The sequence below is a fragment of the Oncorhynchus kisutch genome, linkage group LG7, assembly GCF_002021735.2.
Source record: "Oncorhynchus kisutch isolate 150728-3 linkage group LG7, Okis_V2, whole genome shotgun sequence".
Taxonomy (NCBI): domain Eukaryota; kingdom Metazoa; phylum Chordata; class Actinopteri; order Salmoniformes; family Salmonidae; genus Oncorhynchus; species Oncorhynchus kisutch.
This window is the reverse complement of record NC_034180.2, coordinates 49,021,370-49,047,449: the sequence shown is the minus strand read 5'-3', so window position 1 is coordinate 49,047,449 and position 26,080 is coordinate 49,021,370. Positions and strand designations below refer to the sequence as shown.

At 45.3% G+C, this 26,080-nt stretch overlaps 1 protein-coding gene across 2 annotated transcripts in view; it reads left to right on the top strand.

Annotated features, from left to right (window-relative positions):
* The first annotated feature begins 499 nt into the window (after window positions 1-499).
* The window catches only part of LOC109894707 (echinoderm microtubule-associated protein-like 1), an 85,726-nt gene continuing 60,145 nt past the window's right edge, over window positions 500-26,080 (top strand). For both annotated transcript variants that reach the window (XM_031829228.1, XM_031829227.1), the window contains exon 1: window positions 500-704. In XM_031829228.1, coding sequence (XP_031685088.1) covers window positions 671-704 — 34 coding nt within the window. In that variant the 5' untranslated portion in view covers window positions 500-670. The remainder of the gene's footprint in view (window positions 705-26,080) is intronic.

Genomic DNA, 26,080 nt, shown 5'->3' with positions numbered 1-26,080 from the left:
ACACTACTACTACTTCTGCCAACAGAACCAAAGTATTCACAGAAGCACTCCCACGTTTATGCAGGAGTCTTTTTCGACTGAGGAGGTATCATTCCTTAAAGCAACAGCTGTGTTCTGGATGAAATCCTCTCTCTGCTGCGGATGCTACATTCCCTTTGAAAAGTAACATTCGACAATATCATGTTTCTCCGGTACGAAAAAGAACAGTAAAGCAAATCTAAATATTTGTATTTGCTAAATGTCTCTTTGTTTTTCAAGATCATTTATTTCTCTTGCAGGAAATGTACAGAAAATGTATGGACATTTAAAATCTAAAAGAAAGCATGGATTTGACACCTTTTTTTAGGTTCAGAAAGGAGGCCTCTCAATATTCATAAGATGAAATGAGCTGAGTCATCCCGATGGGTAGGGCTGCCAACAGATGTACTGTCCAATAGCAGCCTGGACATTAGTGTTATGATAGGCATGCTTAGGGTCCCGCAGTCAAAGCACACTCGGAGAGACAGACAGACCCACGGCCTGTTAGACGGTGGCCACTCCGCTCCAGGGTCTCACACAGCCTGCCGTGTAGTGAAGGGACAGCACACACACTCTGTGAGAGGAGGAGAAGCAGGAGCCCTCTGACACAGCTGGAGGGGAGAGAAGACGTTACTAACAGTCCCTCGTCACCATGTCAGACTGCGGCTGCGAGGGACTGCCTATGGGTGAGTGTCAGACAGACAGACAGAAAAACAGACAGACAGGTAGACAGGCATTCAGACAAACGGAGAGAGACTGAAAGCAAGCATAACGACAGGCAGACAGAGGGCAGGCAGACAGACAGACAGAGAGGGCAGACAGACAGACAGAGAGGGCAGGCAGACAGACAGACAGAGAGAGAGGGCAGACAGACAGACAGAGAGGGCAGGCAGACAGACAGACAGAGAGGGCAGGCAGGCAGGCAGACAGACAGACAGACAGACAGACAGACAGACAGACAGACAGACAGACAGACAGACAGACAGACAGACAGACAGACAGACAGACAGACAGACAGACAGACAGACAGAGAGGGCAAACAGACAGACAGAGAGGGCAGGCAGACAGACAGACAGAGAGGGCAAGCAGACAGACAGAGAGGGCAGGCAGACAGACAGGGCAGGCAAGCAGACTGAGAGGACGGGCAGACAGACAGGGCAAGCAAGCAGACAGAGAGGGCAAGCAGACAGACAGAGAGGGCAGGCAGACAGACAGGGCAGGCAAGCAGACTGAGAGGACGGGCAGACAGACAGGGCAAGCAAGCAGACTGAGGGGGCAAGCAGACAGACAGGGCAGGCAAGCAGACTGAGAGGGCAAGCAGACAGACAGCGAGGGCAGGCAGACAGACAGGGCAGGCAAGCAGACTGAGAGGGCAAGCAGACAGACAGACAGGGCCGATCAGCTCCTTCCTGTGTTGGTCTGAGACCACTGGGACAGCTCACCCTGCAAATATTCAGCCAGAGGAGAGCTTCCCGTCATGTGACCATATATGGAGACTTTATTTTCTGTACTTTTCTGTCATATGGAGACTTATTTACATAACTGTGTGCATGTTTGTAGGAGAGAGGGAGGGGTTCTTAACAACGGTTTTCTGCTCGACAGTGCCTCACAGCGAGTGGCCGATAGTGATTTCTGTGTCATTAAATTTACTGTAATCAATGTTCATTTCCATTTCTAGTTTCTCTGACATCAGAAACAAAGGGTAATGAGCTGTTCCCACATGGGCTTGTGTGTTTATGTTTGCCCACGTATCTGGTGTGACTGACGGGCATTAAGTGAGGGCTCATTTCACACAAGTACAGCATGAGACTGAGAAGAGCTGAAGGTTGACAGCAGCACCGGCAGGGGAGGAGATACAATGAGCTGTCACTCCTACCCTCCCAATGGGGTCTGGGATAGTCCCTTTACTTCCTCACTCCCAGCACTCTCACTCCATAGCTATACTAAATCAAAACTGTGTAGCACTAAACTAGCTAAGCAGACTGTAAGTTGAGAAAAAGGGACATGGGCATATTCAAGACATCTTCATGGCTCATCCTTGGGCTCCCCGAGTGGCGCAGAGGTCTAAGGCACTGCATCTCAGTGCTACAGGCATCACTACAGACACCCTGGTTTGAATCCAGGCTGTATCACATCTGGCTGTGATTGGGAGTCCCATTGGGCGTTGTCTGGGGTAGGCTGTCATTGTAAATAAGAAGTTGTTCTTAACTGACTTGATTAGTTAAATAAAGGTTAAATTAAAAATTGAAAGTCCTAACTATGTTGTGAGACATACAGTTCTTTAAAGTTAATGAAAAAAACAATTTCGTAAATATATTCTGATGTATATTTATTTAATTTGAATGAGTTTTGTTTTTTTCATTAACCAACTCAGTGTCCTTGTGGTGTCCGCCCTTAAATTGGAAGGTTGGCCGTTCGGTCCCCGGGTTGAGTCATACCATAGACTGTAAAAATGGGACTCGACGTGTCTCTGCTCAGATTGGGTGTAAGACCCTGTGGATAGACTCGTGTCCTGTCCAGTGTACTTGTACATCAAGCTGCCTCTTGCTAGAAAAACAGGAGAGGGTAGACCATAATAAACCTTTATTCATAGGCTACTTGGCTATTGTATGGCCATGGGAAAAAATAAGAAGAAAAGATTCACCTATGAGAAGCAGCTCCACCTTCAAGCAAGAGAATGGCATAGCAGAGGTTTAATAATAGAAATAGGTTGACAAGAGCAGACACTCCTATTCTCTTCCCTTGAGGAGTATCTCTGTCCGGACCGGATCTATTGATAGATAGAAAACTGCTATGCCAACACTTAGGTCCTTGTGGCATATGTTCTTTGTGCACATGAAGATTTATGGTGGAATCATGGCAGAAAGAATGGGACAGCTATTATCCGGGTGGCCTACATAAATAGGCTACACCGTGCAATGAACTGGATGGTTCGACCTCTGAATGCTGATTGGCTGACAGTATGACAAAACATTTATTGGGGTGACTGTTCACCTGCCGACAGGACAACAACACTAAGCACACAACCGAGACAACAGGAGGAGTGGCTTCGGGACAAGTCTCTGAATGTCCTTGAGTGGCCCAGCCGGATGCCGGACTTGAACCCGATCAAGCATCTCTGGACAGACCAGAAAGTAGCTGTGCAGCAACACTCCCCATCCATCCTGACAGGGCTTGAGAGGATCTGCAGAGGAGAATGGGTGAAACTCCCCAAATACAGGTGTGCCAAGCTTGTAGTGTCATACCCAAGAAGACTCAAGGCTGTAATCGCTGCCAAAGGTGTGTCATACCCAAGAAGACTCAAGGCTGTAATCGCTGCCAAAGGTGTGTCATACCCAAGAAGACTCAAGGCTGTAATCGCTGCCAAAGGTGTGTCATACCCAAGAAGACTCAAGGCTGTAATCGCTGCCAAAGGTGTGTCATACCCAAGAAGACTCAAGGCTGTAATCGCTGCCAAAGGTGTGTCATATCCAAGAAGACTCAAGGCTGTAATCGCTGCAAAAGGTGTGTCATACCCAAGAAGACTCAAGGCTGTAATCACTGCCAAAGGTGTGTCATATCCAAGAAGACTCAAGGCTGTAATCACTTCCAAAGGAGCTTCAACAAAGTGCATTGGGTCCGAATACTTATGTAAATGTTATGTTATACTTATGTAAATTTCCATTTTTTATTTTTTATACATTTGTTTTTGCTTTTTCATTATGGCGTATTGTGCGTAGATTGTTGAGAGAAAAAGCTATTTAATCAATTTCAGAATAAGGCTGTAATGTAACAAAATGTGGAAAAAGTCAAGGGGTCTGAATACTTTATGAATGCACTGTGTATATATATAAAATTTAAATCTATTTTTAATGAGGCTACCCTACCAACTAACCCTATACTATTAAAATCCATCCATCACCTTATTCCACTACTTTAACCCTATCAGATCCTACCCCAGGCCAACGACCTGAAAGGACGAGACACCACTCACTCAATACACCCTGTAACTCTTCTGAAGTCAAATCTCGTACCCCCAAATACTTCTCTGCAGCTGCCACCAAAACATCTATTTTCGGTGCCTTACACCTCTGCGGTACAGCTGATAACCCTTGCTATGAAGACTACTATTCACAGGAATCCTCTCAGAATCCCTCACCCTTGACCCATCCTCCTCTACTTTCTTAAATGCCTCAGCAAAGGACACTTTCTGCACTACTCTAAACCTGGCAACCTCAACCTGCCTCACGCACCGGACACCTCGGATTCCCAGCAACATGAGCACCCCTACAGTAGTTTTCTACCGAAACTACACATTCCTCTGTCCCATGTCCTCCGGCAAAATTCCCACATCTTTGGATTCTCCCTCCTACACACTGCTGTGACATTCCCTGTAAATGTGACACCTGAAACACCTCACTGCATTCGGCACAAAAGCTCTAACAGCATAACTCATACAGTTGATGTCGGAAGTTTACATACACATTAGCGAAATATATTTAAACTCAGTTTTTCACAATTCCTGACATTTAATCAGAGTAAAAAATGCCCTGTCTTAGGTCAGTTAGGATCAGCATTTTATTTTAAGAATGTGAAATGTCAGAACAATAGAAAAGAGAATGATCTATATCAGCTTTAATTTCTTTCATCACATTCCCAGTGGGTCAGAAGTTTACATACACTCAATTAGTATTTTGTAGCATTGCCTTTAAATTGTTTAACTTGGGTCAAACGTTTCGGGTAGTCTTCCACAAGCTTCCCACAATAAGTTGGGTGAATTTTGGCCCATTCCTCCTGACAGAGCTGGTGTAACTGAGTCAGGTTTGTAGGCCTCCTTGCTCACACACACTTTTTCAGTTCTGCCCACAAATTTTCTATGGGATTGAGGTCAGGGCTTTGTGATGGCCACTCCAATACCTTGACTTTTTTGTCCTTAAGCCATTTTGCCACAACTTTGGAAGTATGCTTTGGGTCATCCGTCCATTTGGAAGACCCATTTGTGGTCAAGCTTTAACATCCTTCCTGATGTCTTGAGATGTTGCTTCAATATATCCACAGAATTTTCCCTCATGATGCCATCTATTTTGTGAACTGCACCAGTCTCTCCCGCAGCAAAGCACCCTCACAACATGATGCTGCCATCCCCGTTTTTAAAATTGTACCTTTATTTTACTAGGCAATCAGTTAAGAACAAATTCTTATTTTCAATGACGGCCTAGGAACAGTGGGTTAACTGGCTGTTCAGGAGCAGAACGACAGATTTTGTACCATGTCAGCTCGGGGATTTGAACCTGCAACCTTTCGGTTACTAGTCCAATGCTCTAACAACTAGGCTACCCTGCCGCCCCACGGTTGGGATGATGTTCTTTGGCTTGCAAGCCTCCCCCTTTTTCATCCAAACATAACGATGGTCATTATGGCCAAACAGTTCTATTTTTGTTTCATGAGACCAGAGGACATTTCTCCAAAAAAGTATGATCTTTGTCCCCATGTGCAGTTGCAAACCGTCATCTGGCTTTTTTATGGCAGTTTTGGAGCAGTGGCTTCTTCCTTGCTGAGAGGCCTTTCAGGTTATTTTCGATATAGGACTCATTTTACTGTGGATATAGATACTTTGGTACCTGTTTCCCCCAGCATCTTCACAGGGTCCTTTGCTGTTGTTCTCGGATTGATTTGCACTTTTCGCACCAAAGTACGTTCATCTCTAGGAGACAGAATGCTTCTCCTTCCTGATGAGTATGATGGCTGCATGGTCCTATGGTGTTTATACTTGCATACTATTGTTTGTGCAGATGAACATGGTACCTTCAGGCATTTGGAAATTGCTCCCAAGGATGAACCAGACTTGTGGAGGTCTACAATTTCTTTCTGAGGTCTTGGCTGATTAATTTTGATTTTCCCATGATGTCAAGCAAAAAGGCACTGAGCTTGAAGGTAGGCCTTGAAATACATCCACAGGTACACCTCCAATTGACTCAAATGATGTCAATTAGCCTATCAGAAGCTTCTAGAGCCATGACATCATTTTCTGGAATTTTCCAAGCTGTTTAAAGGCACAGTCAACTTAGTGTATGTGAACTTCTGACCCACTGGAATTGTGATACAGTGAGTTGGAAGTGAAATAATCTGTAAACAACTGTTGGAAAAATTACTTGTGTCATGCACAAAGTAGATGTCCTAACCGACTTGTTAATAAACTATAGTTTATTAACAAGAAACTTGTGGAGTGGTTGAAAAACGAGTTTTAATAACTCCAACCTAAGTGTATGTAAACTTCCGATTTCAACTGTATATCATGACTTTGTCAGGTAAAGACTCTAAATCAAAGCTCAAAAGAACAGACTGTGTCACCTCTGTTTCACCACGCTCTCGGCTGGGTCTGCGTCAAGGGATCACAAACACCAGGAATTTTCAACATCAATTGTTCCACAAGACAAAAAGGTTAAATAACTACACACCTTTAAGAATGTTAGGGTACCCACACAGCCATATTTCCATGTTACAGCGCTTGTTAATGGAAGACAGAGGTGACAACCTGTTATAAATTAGCTATCGAAGCATCTCCGAACACCTGTATGTAATGGAAGAAGGACGCCACAATAGTGACGTAACTGAATTATGTTGGCTGTTAAAACCGATTAAAACAGTGGACAGTGTGTATATTTTTGCATTTGTGAAATTATTTCGGTATGATGTGAATGTAGAGGGCTTTATTTCTCAAAAAACGTATCGCAAGTGAGGAGTCTTAACGTTTTCTAAATGCTATAAAAGAACATTGAGATTGTCGTTCCCATGGAGCCTGCTGTGGTCGATATGTTCAGCTGAGAACCCAAGACAGGGGGGGGGGGGGGGGGGCAAGTGGCAAAGTCAAAATTGGCCATCCTAAAAGTGTATGAAAACAAAATGTAGCTTTTGGTCTTAATTTAAGGTTAGGGTTAGACATCAGGTTAATGGTGGTGTTAATGTTAGGGTTAAGTTTAAAATCTGATTTCAAGATGATAAATAGTAGAACTAGACAGAGTTAAGACTGTGCCACTTGCCCACAAACTGTGATAGTCTTGTGCGCTACTACTCCCTACCACTAGGTGTCAGTGTGCACACATGTTTACAAATGTGTACATTCCTTCAGTATGAGCAAAGGCTGGAAGCTGGTTGGAAGTGGAAATGTTTGTGGTTTGTCGTGGCAACAACACATAAGAACGAATGTGAGACCATTTCAGCGTCTTATTGTACGAAGGAAACTGGAAAAACATTATCAAAAGTAGTGGAAACTGTAATGCTTTCAAGAACTGTAATATGGACAGAGATTATTTTGAGGTCTGATATGCCTTTTATAGACACCTATTGCCTTTGGTAAGAGTATACATTACTCTTTATGAAGCATATGAACTAAAACATGACATATTGTAGGCTGTAATCATGATGTCAGCTATATTGAGTGATAGAATCCACAGCACACCATATCTAAGTAAGTAAGCATTTCACTGTAAGGTTTCACCTGTTGTATTTGGTGCATGGGACTAATAAAATTGGATTTGATCTACCTTTAGACCATGTCCAAGACACATGATTCTCTGTTTCAAATCAAACCAAATCCATTTATATTTGTCACATACCCCGAATACAACAGGTGTAGACCTTACAGTGAAATGCTGACTTACAAGCCCTTAACCAACAATGCAGTTTTAAGAAAAATACCCCCCCCCAAAAAGAAAAACAATAATAAAAGTAACAAATAATTAAAGAGCAGCAGTAAAACAATATATGTTTTTCTTTGATGCAATCAATCCCTTTACTCTCCAATTGATTTGCAGTGCTGGCTCATACCACGGTCATCCTGGGGCAAGAAACAAAGGATGAGTAGGATGGTGGTGGAAGAGGTGGTGGAGGAGGTGGCAGATTGGGTACCTGCCTGGTGTAACTGAGATGTATTATACATGTGATGAGAGTTGACAGTTCTGCGTTTGTGACAAATAGCCATCAGTTTTAACTCAGAGAGCTGCAGACAGTACATGGGGATGGGGATAGTTTCTGTGCCACCGATGTCAAACATCCCTCTGTTGCTTGCCGACAAGTACCCCTAGTGATATGACGTCTATTGTGGCCTAAGACTACCGCTTCATAGCACTCACGTCGGTGGCCATGAAGTGCTTTGGAATGCTGGTCATGGCTCACATCAACACCATCATTCCGGAAATCCTAGACCCACTCCAATTTGCATACCGCAACAACAGATCCACAGATGACACAATCAATCGCACTCCACACTGCCCTTTCCCACCTGGACAAAAGGAGCACCTACGTTAGAATTCTGTTCTTTGACTACTGCTCATCGTTCAACACCATAGTGCCCACAAAACTCAACACTAAACTAAGGACCCTGGGACTAAACACCTCCCTCTGCAACTGGATCCTGGACTTCCTGATGGGCCGCCCCCAAGTGGTGAGGGTAGATAGTAGCACATCCGCCATGCTGATCCTCAACACTGGAGCCCCTCAGAGGTGTGTTCTCAGTCCCCTCCTGTACTCCCTGTTCACCCACGACTGCACAGCCGGGCACGACTCCAACACCATCATTATGGTGCCAGAATAACAACCTATCACTCAACGTAATCAAGACAAAGGAGATGATTGTGGACTACAGGAAAAAGAGGCCTGAGCACACCCCCATTCTCATCGACGAGGCTGCAGTGGAGCAGGTTGAGAGCTTCAAGTTCCTTGGTGTCCACATCACCAACAAACTAGAATGGTCCAAACACACCAAGACAGTTTTGAATAGGACACAACAAAACCTATTCCCCCTCAGTCAAACATGTTTTAAGCGCTCAAAATCATGAATCAGGTCCACATTTTGATTAAACTTTCACTACCTCTCTGTGGGTATGTCTGTGAGCACTGAAGAATGCAGTTCCAAACTGAGAGAGCTGTGCATTCTATTACCAGAGTTTTGTTAGGCTGTGATGAACTTCACTTTATTACTGAGTGACAACTGTAATAGCTAGCTACTGATATTATCATTCAAGTGGTATAACTGTTAACTGTCAATAATTCACTTAATGGTGAGACATGGAATAATAAAAAATGTATCTTTTGTCAGGCTGGATGTTTGAAATATGTGTAGGTGATTTGAGTCATGCTTCTTCAGTAGTGGAATAAAGACTATTAGCACTTGAATGTTGTAAATAAATACTGTCTGTAGATACTGGAGTGATGTATGATTGTTCATTTAAAAAAATCATAGACCAATTTCTTTTATACTGTGTCCATGTGTATGCAAGTATGTTAAACGAAACAACAAACTTTTAACCAAAACCGAACGTAGATGGACGTCTTTACATAGTCGTTTTTTCAACATAAAAAAATACATATTTTCAAAGCCATTAAAAAAATACATATTTTCAACGATATGAAAAACACGTCTTTTCAACTTTCAACCAAAACCGAACGTAGATTGGAAGTCAAGCCTAGTCGTCTTTTCAACTGCATTTTGCTAGGTGGGTACACATCCACCACCCTTTGAAGTTCATCATAACTTATTTCATAAATAGCCTAATAAACTGCATGGTTTTTCCGAGTCATAGTGGGACGACCACACAACATATCATTGTGTGAAGTTTACTTCGATATGATGGCTATTATATCAATATTTGAGCATTTCCACTGCTCTTTCTCGCATAATACACTTTACAGACACAAAAAGATCCCACCGTGTCAAAAACAAACAAACTGTCTTGCCGGCATTTATACAGTTGTACAGGCATTTTCATCAGCCGAGTCGTGACTTTTTTTCAAGTAATTCATCTTAATGAAATGGTTGGACGGAAACCAATGACGTGTGTAAACCCTGGGTTGCTGAAGCTGTGTATTGGCCATTGAGAGGCTTTGTAGCCAGCGGTCGGCCATATTGCTACTCCCCAGTAGGAGCAGTCCTCCATAAGAATGAATGGAATTCTACAGTAGATCATTTAAATGTTTCAAGGGCAAATGACACGTATGTAAGTATTTTGTTGTTGTAGTGGGGACAGCAACATTAGTCATCTCAAAAAAATATATATTTGTTCCTATATTTTTTTGTTGTTTAGCTCACACGAAATAATTTAAAAGTATTCATTAAGGTGTCTGTAATATAATAAATGTTTCAAAAACGAATGTAGACATTTAAGAAATGCATTTATATTAGCTTCCAAAAGTACCAAGATGACTGCGCGGTGGCTTCAGTCATCTAGGGTTTATACACATCATTGATGTAAATGTGGTTTATGACATTGTATACAGTACATTGGAATGTCCTCAACCGTGGATGCTGAGATGCATGGTTTCACAAGCTACGTTTATTCTTGGCTGTATTGATTTCAAATACTGTGTCTGTGTGCCTTTTGACTGTAGGTCTAGCTGAGATTACTTGAGTTTCTTTCCAAGTGATGCATTCAAAGCCTGTGTCAGATGCAAAATAAGTGTGTGTGTGTGTGTGTGTGTGTGTGTGTGTGTGTGTGTGTGTGTGTGTGTGTGTTCCTATCTGTACAGGAAGTGGGGGAGGGGACAAACACAAATTCAGAGCGGCCAAGTCAGATGTGATTAATATTGTAGTCGCTTCACAGAACATGAAGCATCGCACGCCTCAGAAAATACAAATGGTACAGACCTATTGGACCCAGTCTACCCAGTGATGAAGTACTGTATCCAGTGTCCACTGGAATGTCTGCACTCTGTAGTCCAGGGGTCCCCAAACTTTTTCACTCGAAGGGGGCCCCACTTCCAGCATTGGGCAACATTCCATGCCCCTCGCCACGTCTATTTCTATAGGCACAAGCATTATTCATGACACAAACGGTTCACAACCCTCTGGTTGGTGGAGAGATTGTTGCAGGTTTAAAGCTGATTACCTGCAACTCTACACATTTTGTCACGGGGTGAAAAAAACATGCAGCAGTTTTAAAGCAATTCTATACATCTTCTGACCTAACTGTGTCCAGTGGTGTAAAGTACTTAAGTAAAACATACTTTAAAGTACTACTTAAGTAGTTTTTGGGGGATCTTTACTATTTATAGCTTTGACAAATTTTACTCCACTATGTTCCTAAAGAAAAATAATGTCCTTTTAACTCCATACATTTTCAAAGACACCCAGAAGTACTCGTTACATTTTGACAGTAAAACCATGGACAGAGATTCAGTACTTCAGTACTCAGTGGTCCCGTTGAGTACTGAAGCGAGGTGGTAGCCCTTGTGTGGCCTACCACCCCGCGGCTGAGTCATTGTTGTTCCTAGATGTTTACACAACACTTATAGTTGACCCGGGGCAGCTTTAGCAGGGCAGAACTGACCTGTTGGAAAGGTAGTATCCTATGACTGCCTCCCTGCTGCAAGCCTGGTTTATAGAACCTAATCCACACTTCAATGACATCATCAGCTGACTTGGCCTAAATGGGGAGAGAGAGATCAGCCAGTGATGTGTGTGTGTGTGTGTGTGTGTGTGTGTGTGTGTGTGTGTGTGTGTGTGTGTGTGTGTGTGTGTGTGTGTGTGTGTGTGTGTGTGTGTGTGTGTGTGTGTGTGTGTGTGTGTGTGTGTGTGTGTGTGTGTGTGTGTGCATCTGTGTGCATCTTTACGAGTTCATTTGTGAGCATGTTGAGCACATTTTCTTATTGAGGTGCATAGAGACCTTTATGACATCATTGGCTGACTAGAAGGAATCCATGGAAGCCCAGAGGGTACTGTGGACGTAGGACTTAGAAGGTCAGGATGATGAGATATGGTGAACGGCAGTTACACAGGGAAATGAATTGTGCATTGTATCTACAAAAGGATGGAGTAGTCGCTATAATTGCCCGTCAAAGATGAATAACGTTTAATTGCATTGAATAGGACTTGTCAGTACTGTGCTCACAGCCAAATCACAGGCAGCATATAGTGCACCTCTTGCTGTTTAACACTTGTGATTTGAAGAGACCTCATTAGCAAACACACACAGTCAGAGCCAGATACATGCCAGTGTGATGGGACGTGGGGTGCTGTGTGTGTGTGTGTGTGTGTTCCCACGCCCCAGATGGTACCGTGTTGCCCTCGCTATATAGGGTAGAGTGTGCAATTTGGGATCCATCCTGTGTTTTTTTGGGCTGTGTCAGGCTGGACTAACGAGGCTCTGTCGGTTCCTGTGGTGAGGTCCACGCCAGCCTGACTGACACACTAAACAATCTCATCTTGACATCTACAAGGTGTTTGACAGAGACAGATCAAGCGTTGATGTTGTCGTCACAGACCGAAGTCAATTTCAATTGGACAATTTTTAAAATGTTTATTTGATTTAAAGATTCAGCTTCAAAGTTAACTTTTGGAATAGTTTAATAACTGTGTTTCGCACCCAGATCCTTTGGTGCTTTGATTGAAGGTTTAATATAATTGTTATGTAGCTCTATCTACTGTACTGTGCTGACTGTATACTTTAAGTGTTAAATGTATAAAAGCTGCTAGGTAATATGCCTATCCACAGCCTCCTCAGGATTACCGTCTATTTCCATCCCAAGGGCAGGTTCCTCCTTCTGCCTGAGGCTGCATCTCAGAGTGGGGACATTCCTCGGCTGCATCTCAGTCGTCTGAATAGCAATTTCCTGTCCGCGTTTCCTCATCTCTTCTCCTTTCAACGGCACTTATTAGAAAACCTAGGAAGATGAAAGCTATATGGTGGATCTCTATGAGGAATTGGCATCCTCCTCCAATTTCTATCCCATCATTAGAGATTAAAGCATGGAGACGAGGAGAAGAAGCCACTTTATGCTATTGAGATGAAGCAGAGAAAGAGAGAGGGGGAGAGAGGGGGGAGAGAGGGAGAGAGGGGGAGAGAGGGAGAGAGAGGGAGGAGGAGGAGGAGACAGGGCACTTTGTTTGATGCCTCCGTGATGAGAACAATGGCTCCCCCAAAACAGATTCACTTAACCTTGAATTAGAGAGAACGATGTACTAGGTAGTTTAACTGTTTCTAGTAGTAGCCATTTTGTTGGTGTTAGTAACCACGTGAATCAAGGACAGACATCATGATAGTGAGGTAGTAGTAAGATAGGAAATGGAAATTCATTTTTCAAGTCTGCACATAATGCAAAACTAGACTGTGACGGAAGACTAAGCCAGAACAAGGACTGTGACCCAGATTCATAAATCACAAGAACCTTAGCTTCTATGATTTGGCACTAGCACTTCTCTGAACACAGTACCGTGACAATGCTTCTGTGCTGAACCTGTGACATTAGAAGAGAACTCACACAATGAAATCAATAGGAATATAACATTCCCTCTGTTCCAAGTCCCTGTGTTTGACATTGTTTTTATTAGTTTTTCTTTTACCAAGTAAGTTGACAAAGAACACATTCCCATTTACAGCAACAATCTGGGGAAAAGTTACAGGGGGATGAATGACCCAATTGGAAGCTGGGGATGATTAGGTTGCCATGATTGTACGAGGGCCAGATTGGGAATGTAGCCAGGACACCAGGTTAACACCCCTACTCTCATAATAAGTGCCATGGGATCTTTAGTGACCAGAGATTCAGAACACCCGAAAGACGGCACCCTACAATGTCCCCAATCACTGCCCTGAGGCATTGGGATATTTGTTTTTAGACCAGAGGAAAGAATGCCTCCTACTGGCCCTCATCCAGGAACCGACCAGGACCAACCCTGCTTAGATTCAGAGGCAAATAGCAGTGGGATGCAGGGTGGTCAGCTGCTGGCTAAAAATGAGGCACTTTGGTGTACTGTGGTATTGGCTGGTCATATTATGATACTGGCTGGTTATATTATGATACTGTCTGGTTGTGATACTGGCTGATTATGTTATGATACTGGCTGGTTATGTTATGATACTGGCTGGTTATGTTATGATACTGGCTGGTTATGTTATGATACTGGCTGGTCAGGTTATGATACTGGCTGGTTATGATACTGGCTGTTTATTTTATGATACTGGCTGGTTATGTTATGATACTGGCTGGTTATGATACTGGCTGGTTATATTATGATACTGGCTGGTCAGGTTATGATACTGGCTGGTTATGATACTGGCTGTTTATATTATGATACTGGCTGGTTATGTTATGATTACTGGCTGGTTATATTATGATACTGGCTGGTCAGGTTATGATACTGGCTGGTTATGTTATGATACTGGCTGGTTATGTTATGATACTGGCTGGTTACGTTATGATACTGGCTGGTCAGGTTATGATACTGGCTGGTTATGTTATGATACTGGCTGGTTATGTTATGATACTGGCTGGTTACGTTATGATACTGGCTGGTCATGTTATGATACTGGCTGGTTATGTTATGATACTGGCTGGTTATGTTATGATACTGGCTGGTCATGTTATGATACTGGTGTGACAATACAGAGGCGGATGCAAGATGCAAGCAACGATGGTTTAATGAATACAGTTACAGCAGCAACAGGACAGACAGACTGTATTCAGACGGAATCCGACCCAGGGACTAGGGTGCGTCTTCTGATGATAGCGTGCTGAGAAATCCAGGGGAGTGTGTCCGGATGGGTAGGAGGGAGCACAGCAGATAATCCACACAAGGGCGGTGAGAGATGAGCACGGACACACGACACAAACTCAGAGAAGTAACAACGATCTGACAACAAGAAACACTGGTTACAGAACATATAAAGGGAAGATAAGTGATTCCAGCTGGCACAGACAATCAGGCCGAGATTGGGAACCACGCCCACACAAACGAGAGAGAGAGAGAGAGAGAGAGAGAGAGAGGCAGTGGATTCATGAACCGTGACAATACCCCCCCCCCTAGGAACGCCTCTTGGCGTTCCCAGGCGAATTTACCTGTCGATTGAAATCATCGATAAGGGAGTGATCCAGAATGTCCCTAGCAGGTACCCAACTTCTCTCCTCCGGGCCGTAACCCTCCCAGTCCACCAGGTACTGGAATCCGCGTCCCCTCCTTCTAGAGTCCAAAATACGATTGACAGAAAAGGTGGGTTCCCCATCAACAAGTCGTGGCGGCGGGGGAACCGGGACCGGCGGGTTAATGCATGCCTGAAACACAGGTTTTATTTTAGACACATGAAAGGTAGGATGAATTCTCCTATACGCCGGAGGAAGCTTGAGCCGGACCGCCACCGGACTAATGATCCTGGTGACTTTGAACGGGCCGATAAATTTGGGGGCAAGCTTGTTCGAAACGGATCGGAGTGGAATGTTCTTAGTAGAAAGCCACACTCTTTGGCCAACGACGTATACCGGAGGCTTCGACCGGTGGCGATCGGCCTTAGCCTTGGTGCGCGCCCCCACCCGGAGAAGAGTCTCACGGGCTCTGCTCCATGCGTGACGGCACCTCTGGATGAAAGCGTGAGCGGAGGGAACAGTGACCTCGGACTCCGTACTGGGAAAGATAGGTGGCTGGTAACCTAAACTACACTCAAACGGAGAGAGACCCGTGGCTGCCACTGGCAACGAATTGTGAGCGTACTCAACCATAGAGAGTTGTTGACTCCAGGAAGAGGGATTCTTAGAAACCAAACATCGCAACACTCTCTCCAAATCTTGGTTGGCCCTCTCCGTTTGACCGTTGCTCTGGGGATGAAACCCTGAAGACAGGCTGACACTCGCTCCCAGTAACCTACAAAACTCTTGCCAAAACTTGGACACAAATTGGGGCCCCCTGTCAGAAACTACGTCCATTGGCAGGCCATGTAAGCGAAAGACGTGATCCACGACAGTTACCGCTGTCTCCTTGGCAGATGGTAATTTAGGCAAGGGAATAAAATGAGCCGCCTTCGAGAACCGGTCCACCACGGTCAAAACAACCGTCTTGCCCTGGGAGGGCGGGAGGGCGGTAACAAAATCTAGCGCGATGTGGGACCAGGGTCTCGAAGGGACCGACAGCGGTTGGAGTAACCCATCTGGGGGTCGATTAGAAGTCTTCCCAGTGGCACAAACCGAGCAAGCCAAGACAAAACTGTGAATGTCACGAGCCATCAGTGGCCACCAAAAGCGTTGCTTAACCAAAAAGCTAGTGCGGCTGACTCCTGGATGACACGCTACGTTGGAGCAATGCCCCCACCGAATAACATCGGACCGACACCCCTCCGGCACAAACAACCGATTAGGCGGGCAACCGGGCGGAGGCGTTACCCCTTCTAAGGCCGTTTTGACCCTCGATTCAACCTCCCATGTGAGTGTGGAGACCACTAGGGTCCCGGGTAGGATGCACTCGGGAGTGGATGGGCGTTCGGAATGGTCAAAAATGCGAGAAAGGGAATCGGGTTTGACATTCTTGGAACCCGGGCGATACGAGAGAGAGAAGTCAAAACGTCCGAAAAAGAGTGCCCACCGCGCCTGCCTGGAGTTGAGTCGCTTGGCGGTTCTGATATATTCAAAATTCTTGTGATCGGTCCAAACTATAAAAGGTACCCCCGAACCCTCTAACCAATGGCGCCACTCCTCCAGTGCTAACTTCACTGCCAACAACTCTCTGTTGCCAATGTCGTAGTTGCGTTCCGCAGGTGATAACCGATGGGAAAGGAACGCGCAAGGGTGCATCTTGTCGTCAGAAGAGGAACGTTGAGAAAGTACCGCACCTACCCCCACCTCTGAAGCGTCCACCTCCACCACGAACTGACGCGAGGGATCGGGAGCTATGAGGATGGGAGCCGAAACAAAGCGGCTCTTGAGTTTGGTGAATGCAGCCTCGGCTGTATCGGACCACCTGAACGTCACTCTGGGGGAGGTTAAGGCGGTAAGAGGAGCGACTATCTGGCTAAAGTTGCGAACGAAACGCCGGTAGAAATTGGCAAATCCCAGAAACCTCTGTAGGGCCTTACGGGAATCTGGGCTTGGCCAATCCACCACAGCCTTAACCTTGTCAGGATCCATGCGAATACCTTCAGTCGAGACGATGTAACCTAGGAATGGAACGGATTGTGCATGAAAAATGCATTTCTCCGCCTTGACAAAAAGTCCATTCTCCAACAACCTCTGAAGCACTCGTCTGACGTGCTGAACGTGTTCCTGGAGAGAAGAAGAAAAAATCAGTATGTCATCCAGGTAAACATATATGAACTGATCAATCATGTCTCTCAGCACGTCATTGACGAGTGCCTGGAAAACCGCTGGGGAGTTGGATAGCCCAAAAGGCATGACCAAATATTCGAAGTGCCCTCTGGGGGTGTTAAACGCGGTCTTCCATTCGTCCCCCCCCCTTATGCGAACCAAATGATATGCATTCCGTAAATCCAACTTAGTGAACACGGATGCTCCCTGTAACCTTTCAAAGGCTGAGGACATCAACGGTAAGGGATAGGTATTCTTCACTGTGATGTTATTCAACCCACGGTAATCAATGCAAGGACGCAGAGAACCATCCTTCTTCCCCACAAAGAAGAACCCCGCCCCTGCTGGAGAAGAGGAAGGACGAATGAATCCAGATGCCAGAGAATCAGAGATGTATCTCTCCATAGCCTCCCTCTCAGGAACAGAGAGTGAATATAACTTGCCTTTAGGCGGAGACTCACCTGGCAATAATTCTATTGCACAGTCATAGGGACGATGCGGAGGAAGAGAAGCAGCACGGGACTTACTGAACACCTCCTTCAGTTCGAGGTATTCAACGGGCACGTTAGACAAATCCACTGCCTCCTCTAGAAACACAGAATCAGACACAGACGAACAAGCAGACACCAAACAGGACTCAAGGCACTTGTTACTCCACATGGATATAGAGTTATGACCCCAGTCAACTCTGGGGTTGTGTTGGGTGAGCCAAGGGTGGCCGAGAACTAATGGTGCAAGGGGTGAGTCCATGAGTAGAAATGATAGTGTCTCAGTGTGATTGCCAGAAGTGATGAGTGTGATAGGTTCAGTGGTGTGAGAAATGTTGGGGAGTTCTTGACCATTGAGAGCGTTGACGGATATCTTGTGCGAGAGTGAGGTGATAGGAATCTGGAGTTTGTGAGCGAGCTTGAAGTCCATGAAATTACCCTCTGCTCCTGAGTCCAGTAAGGCTTGGGTGTCGTGCGTGTGGGTGGCCCATCTTAGTCTTACCGGGAGGAGAGTAGATGATGAGGTCTTCTCTGTGGTGACACCACCCGATAGTAGCCTCATGCTTACTACCGGGCCTGATCTTTTACCGGGCAGGAGTGGATAAAGTGGCTCGCTCTACCACAGTAGAGACAGAGTCCTTGGGATCTCCGCCTCTCCCTCTCTTCCCGGGAGAGGCGAGCTCTCCCCAGCTGCATGGGTTCGTGAGCGGAGGCTGAACTGGCCGTGTTCCCGCCGCTGGCATGCCAGCCCTCCGTGTCGTTATACGGTCTGTTAGGGCATGCTCGGCGGCCAATACGACTCAGACCGGCGTCGACCCTCAAGGCTAGTTCCACTAGTCCATTTAAATTCCTGGGAAGGTCCAGAACATAAATCTCCTTCTGGATCCGGTCCTCCAGCCCATGCAGGAACATGTCCCACTGCGCCTCCTCGTTCCACTGACACTCTGCGGCCAGAGTGCGGAATTGGATGGAGTATTCCGATACTGAACGGTCTCCTTGGCGAAGGTCAGCGAGTAGTCTGGCCGCCTCCCTACCCGCCACGGCCCGATCGAAGACCCTTCTCATCTCCTCGGAGAGTGTCTGGAAAGAGGTGCAGCATGGGTCCTGGTTCGCCCACACCGCCGTTCCCCAAAGAGCCGCTTTGCCTGATAGCAGTGTGAGTACGAATGCTACCTTAGACTGTTCACGGTTGAAGGTCCGTGGCTGCAACGAGAATTGCATGGAACATCTCGTAAGAAAAGCTCTGCAATAGTCAGGATCACCTGAATAACCCTCTGGTGTCGGTAGCCGTGGCTCTAGCTGGGAATCCGGCTCTGGCGGGGCGGGTTGAACTGCCGGTGTAGGTGGCGCAGCGAGACCCCTCAGATGTCGTAATTGTTGGGTCAGCTGGGATACCTGCGTCACAAGGGCTTGTACTGCCCGACCTGTGCTGGAGATGTTCTCCTCTTGTTGATCCATTCTCGTGATACTGCGGGAAATGAATTCGGTCAGACTCGTTGAACTCGCTGCATCCATGGTCTGGTCAGATCGTTCTGTGACAATACAGAGGCGGATGCAAGATGCAAGCAACGATGGTTTAATGAATACAGTTACAGCAGCAACAGGACAGACAGACTGTATTCAGATGGAATCCGACCCAGGGACTAGGGCGCGTCTTCTGATGATAGCGTGCTGAGAAATCCAGGGGAGTGTGTCCGGATGGGTAGGAGGGAGCACAGCAGATAATCCACACAAGGGCGGTGAGAGATGAGCACGGACACACGACACAAACTCAGAGAAGTAACAACGATCTGACAACAAGAAACACTGGTTACAGAACATATAAAGGGAAGATAAGTGATTCCAGCTGGCACAGACAATCAGGCCGAGATTGGGAACCACGCCCACACAAACGAGAGAGAGAGAGAGAGAGAGAGAGAGAGAGAGAGAGAGAGAGAGAGAGAGAGAGAGAGAGAGAGAGAGGCAGTGGATTCATGAACCGTGACAACTGGCTGGTTATGTTATGATACTGGCTGGTTATGTTATGATACTGGCTGGTTATGTTATGATACTGGCTAGTTATGACACTGGCTGGTTATGATACTGGCTGGTTATCATACTGGCTGGTTATGTTATGATACTGGCTGGTTATGTTATGATACTGGCTGGTCATGATATGATACTGGCTGGTTATGTTATGATACTGGCTGATCATGTTATGATGCTGGCTGATCATGTTATGATGCTGGCTGATCATGTTATGATACTGGCTGATCCTGTTATGATACTGGCTGATCATGTTATGATGCTGGCTGATCATGTTATGATGCTGGCTGATCATGTTATGATGCTGGCTGATCATGTTATGATGATGGCTGGTCAGGATATGATGCTGGCTGGTTATGTTAAGATACTGGCTAGTTATGTTATGATACTGGTTGGTTATGTTAAGATACTGGCTGATCATGTTATGATACTGGCTGATCCTGTTATGATGCTGGCTGATCATGTTATGATGCTGGCTGATCATGTTATGATGCTGGCTGATCATGTTATGATGCTGGCTGGTCAGGATATGATGCTGGCTGGTTATGTTAAGATACTGGCTAGTTATGTTATGATACTGGCTGGTTATGTTAAGATACTGGCTGATCAGGTTATGATACTGGCTGGTTATGTTATGATACTGGCTGGAAATGATACTGGCTGGTTATGATACTGGCTGGTTATGTTATGATACTGGCTGGTTATGTTATGATACTGGCTGGTTATGTTATGATACTGGCTGGTTAAGTTATGATTCTGACTGGATATGATACTGGCTGATCATTTTATGATACTGGCTGGTCATGTTATGATACTGGCTTGTTATGATACTGGCTGGTTATGTTATAATACTGGCTGGTTATGTTATGATACTGGTTGGTTATGTTATGATTCTGACTGGATATGATACTGGCTGATCAATTTATGATACTGGCTGGTCATGTTATGATGCTGGCTGATCATGTTATGATACTGGCTGATCATGTTATGATGCTGGCTGATCATGTTATGATGCTGGCTGATCATGTTATGATTCTGGCTGATCATGTTATGATGCTGGCTGATCATGTTATGATACTGGCTGATCATTTTATGATACTGGCTGGTCATGTTATGATACTGGCTGGTCATGTTATGATGCTGGCTGATCATGTTATGATGCTGGCTGATCATGTTATGATGCTGGCTGATCATGTTATGATACTGGCTGATCATGTTATGATGCTGGCTGATCATGTTATGATGCTGGCTGATCATGTTATGATGCTGGCTGATCATGTTATGATGCTGGCTGGTTATGATACTGGCTGGTTATGTTATGATGCTGGCTGGTTATTATACTGGCTGGTTATGTTATGATACTGGCTGGTTATGTTATGATGCTGGCTGGTTATGATACTGGCTGGTTATGTTATGATGCTGGCTGGTTATGATACTGTCTGGTTGTGATACTGGCCTGTCATGTTATGATACTGGCTGGTTATGTTATGATACTGGCTGGTTATGTTGTGATACTGGCTGGTTATGTTATGATACTGTCTGGTTGTGATACTGGCTGGTCATGTTATGATACTGGCTGGCTATGTTATGATACTGAATGGTTATGTTATGATACTGGTTATGTTATGAAATTGGCTGGTCATGTTATGATACTGGCTGGTAATGTTATGATACTGGCTGGTCATGTTATCATACTGGCTGGTTCTGATACTGGCTGGTTATGTTATGATACTGGCTGGTTATGATACTGGCTGGTTATGTTATGATACTGGCTGGTTATGTTATGATACTGGCTGGTTATGTTATGATACTGGCTGGTTATGTTATGATACTGGCTGGTTAAGTTATGATTCTGACTGGATATGATACTGGCTGATAATTTTATGATACTGGCTGGTCATGTTATGATACTGGCTTGTTATGATACTGGCTGATCCTGTTATGATACTGGCTGATCATGTTACGATGCTGGCTGATCATGTTATGATGCTGGCTGATCATGTTACGATGCTGGCTGATCATGTTATGATGCTGGCTGGTTATGATACTGGCTGGTTATGTTATGATGCTGTCTGGTTATGATACTGGCTGGTTATGTTATGATACTGGCTGGTTATGTTATGATGCTGGCTGGTTATGATACTGGCTGGTTATGTTATGATACTGGCTGGTTATGATACTGGCTGGTTATGTTATGATACTGGCTGGTTATGATACTGGCTGGTTATGTTATGATACTGTCTGGTTGTGATACTGGCCTGTCATGTTATGATACTGGCTGGTTATGTTATGATACTGGCTGGTTATGTTGTGATACTGGCTGGTTATGTTATGATACTGTCTGGTTGTGATACTGGCTGGTCATGTTATGATACTGGCTGGCTATGTTATGATACTGAATGGTTATGTTATGATACTGGTTATGTTATGACATTGGCTGGTTATGTTATGAAATTGGCTGGTTATGTTATGATACTGGCTGGTTATGATACTGGCTGGTTCTGATACTGGCTGGTCATGTTCTGATACTGGCTGGTTATGTTATGATACTGGCTGGTTATGTTATGATACTGGCTGGTTCTGATACTGGCTGGTTATGTTGTGATACTGGCTGGTTATGATACTGGCTGGTTATGTTATGATACTGGCTGGTTATGTTATGATACTGGCTGGTCATGTTATGATACTGGCTGGTCATGTTATGATACTGGCTGGTCATGTTATCGTACTGGCTGGTTCTGATACTGGCTGGTTATGTTATGATACTGGCTGGTTATGATACTGGCTGGTTATGATACTGGCTGGTTATGTTGTGATACTGGCTGGTTATGATACTGGCTGGTTATGATACTGGCTGGTTATGTTATGATACTGGCTGGTTATGTTGTGTGACAGGTCCACACCTATCCTATTATATTGAGGAAGGAATAAGGACATTGTACAATATATTTTTTTTACAACCGAAATATTGATTTGTGGATGGATGAACCCAACACATGAGTGACTGTACTGCTGATTAACATGAACAGTCCACCACATAGTGTATCTTCTGGGTTTATAGGTCAAGATATTATTCCTGATGATATTCCGCACAAAAAAATATTCTGTGAGTGATGATTTTTTTTGTATGGACAGTTTCTGTTGCTTGGTGAGACATACTGCAAACAGGGCTTTCCTGTGACGACGTTAGCTAAGAGCCAGTGGTGGTGAGAGTCAGGCAGGCTCAGGTTGTCATTTCAGAAAGAGACTGCATTTAGTAGAGGAGGGACACACACACACACACACACACACACACACACACACACACACACACACACACACACACACACACACACACACTCACTCACTCACTCACTCACTCCACTGCTATTTCCACTCTCCCTTCCACAGATGGGAACATTAGTAGGAAAGGAGGTGATGACCTGCTGTCACCAGCCTTATTATGTTCACACTATCTGGCTCTCACAGCCAGATGAGCCAGTGTAAGATGGAATAGAGCTTCAGTCTGAGGCTCTGACAGTGTGCTGCCCAGACCGCTGATTACCCCTTCATGAACCTTGACCCTCATTACTCTGGCTCTCTCTCAGCCCATCAGACAGACTAAAACCATTTTGGTTCCTGTTTTAATTTGTGTCCTCAGATCTCCAACAGACACATTGGGGTTGACCTAGCCTCGTCCCTAGGCTAGGGTTGGCCAAACAATTGACTATTAGGCAATTTGTGTGAAACACCCCAGTAACACCGGAACACTTGGTGAAAAACCTTTACACAAATACAGACATTTTGGCTGCGACCCATTTAGAGCATATTGGGTGCCCTCAGACCTCTCCAAACGGGACAAATTGAGGTTGACTCCAATGTTTGACTAAGGCTAGGGGGACTTAGTTTTGGGACGCACCCCTAGTAAAAACACATTGGGATCATCAGCCTCCAGGCAGATGGTAGGTACATCATAGAGAAAGGGATTCATCCGCTCGGACAGCCATCTACCTTTGATTGTGGCTTTAATCCTGGCCCACTGGCAGACTGGCAGACCCTGTCTAATACTGCTCCAAAGCTGTGGGGGTGGGCAGGGTGGGTGAGGGGTTGGGGTGGGGTGGGGGGACAGGGCAGGGGGGGGGCAGGATGAGGGGACAGGGTGGCGGATGGGGCGTTGGGGATGGGGTGAGGGGGACGGGGTGAAGGGGAGTAGATCCCTCCTCCAGGTGCCACCCGCGGGATAACCCTGCCTCACTTCCCCTCACCCAACCATTGTATTACCTCACCCTCTCCTTCCCTAATCTAGAACTGCCCTCATAAAGACTTGGGGAGCTACAATAGAATATACACTCTCATCTGACTGGATTCTAATTTAGCCACAGTAAGGCTTTCCTCGGACAATATTGTGATTTTCAGTTGAGGACATCTAAAGGAAATACGTACCATTTTGTTTTATACATCGGCACATGTCTACATTCGTATTCGTTGTTGTGTGTGTGTGTGTGTGTGTACATTTGTATGACATATACCACTATGCCAGGAGAAAAACGGATCAATATGAACTTGAACAGACAGATAAACATCTTTCAAAAGGGTATCCCCCATCAGTCACATTGTGACGCAGAAGGAAAAACATGGACGAGTGATACAGACAGATCCAGTAGTGTCTCCAACATCGGTGATATAAAAACACTACACAGGGGAGAGCCTTGTTCGCTCCTGTAGGTTGCCAGAAAATAGAATTCTTAAGAGCGGCTTCATCCTGTTGTGTAGTAGACTAGCTAGGTGGAACAGAACAGAGTGCACAGTGCAAACCCTTGAGGGGAAATAGAAGAGAACGCTCCACCACCAGTCTCCACCAGAGATACCTTGCCCCGGGTCTGTCCTAGGGTCAGTAGAAAAGCCGCTAACAAATCGCTAACGTGCTCCGAGACAAAGCAGTCCAGGTTGAAACAGGTCTGAAATCTGTCTCTTCTTGCATCCATGTTTTTGGCCCTGTTTCCTATCATGAGTCAGAACAGTGCGAGGCGTGTTTGAGAAGTAAATATAGGTCACAGTCATCTTTATGTATATATTTTTCTTTCCATCCCACGCCAGGTGCATGAATAATTGAAAGAGGTTTTCCCCCGTGACGGCTGCAGTCAGGAGCCCCAGGTTAAAATGTAGAGACAGTATTTCTCCTTCCCTCCTTCCCTCCTTCCCTCCTTCCCTCCCTCTCCTCCCTCTCTCTCCTCCTTTCCTCCCTCCCTTTCCCTCCTTCTCATCCTCCCCTATCTCTTCTTTGACGGCTGCAGAAAATCCTCAGTCAAAATGTAGAGGCACTTTCCATCCCCCCTCGCTCCCTCCCTCCCTCGCTTCTTTCTCTCCACCTCTACATCTTCTTTGATGAATACACTGTCTGCTTTTAAAAGACAGAGAAGGCTGATAATAACAATGCTGATTGTATTCAACCACCTTCTTGTTTAGCTTCTTGGGAAAAGGGAGTGGGAAGATGTGACTTCACATTGTTTTGTGACTTTGTGATCCAAATCCCTCTCTGACCCAGTCTGCCTCCAGAGCCAAATATTGTGGAACGTTGCAGATAGGAATGTCACAAATAGACCGGATGTGATTCCTTGTTCCGCTTGTCATCTATTTCTATCTACCCGTTGAACTCTGACCGGTAGACCGGGACACTCTTCTACAATAGAAGTCCCTATTCTTTGCTAGTCTCAGCGAATCTCCATCTCTTCTCTGTGTTTCTGGTATTTTTCTCCTGAATGGACGTATCCCGCTCTTCTCTTGGATCCCTCTCTTCTCTTGGATCCCTCTCTTCTTTTCGATTCCTCTCTTCTCTTGGATCCCTCTCTTCTCTTGGATCCCTCTCTTCTCTTGGTTCCCTCTCTTCTCTTGGATCCCTCTCTTCTTTCTCTTGGATTCTTCTCTACTCTTGGATCCCTCTCTGCTCTTGGATCCCTGTCTTCTCTTGGATCCCTCTCTTCGCTTGGATTATTTTCTTCTCTTGGATCCATCTCTTCTCTTGGATTCTTTTCTTCTCTTGGATCCCTCTCTTCTCTTGGATCCCTCTCTTCTCTTGGATCCCTCTCTTCTCTCGGATCCCTCTCTTCTCTTGGATTCTTCTCTTCTCTTGGATCCCTCTCTTCTCTTGGATCCCTCTCTTCTCTTGGATCCCTCTCTTCTTTCTCTTGGATTCTTCTCTTCTCTTGGATCCCTCTCTTCTCTTGGATCCCTGTCTTCTCTTGGATCCCTCTCTTCGCTTGGATTATTTTCTTCTCTTGGATCCATCTCCTCTCTTGGATTATTTTCTTCTCTTGGATCCCTCTCTTCTCTTGGATCCCTCTCTTCTCTTGGATCCCTCTCTTCTCTTGGATCCCTCTCTTCTCTTGGATTCTTCTCTTCTCTTGGATCCCTCTCTTCTATTGGATCCCTCTCTTCTCTTGGATTCTTCTCTTCTCTTGGATCCCTCTCTTCTCTTGGATTCTTCTCTTCTCTTGGATTCCTCTCTTCTCTTGGATCCCTCTCCTCTCTTG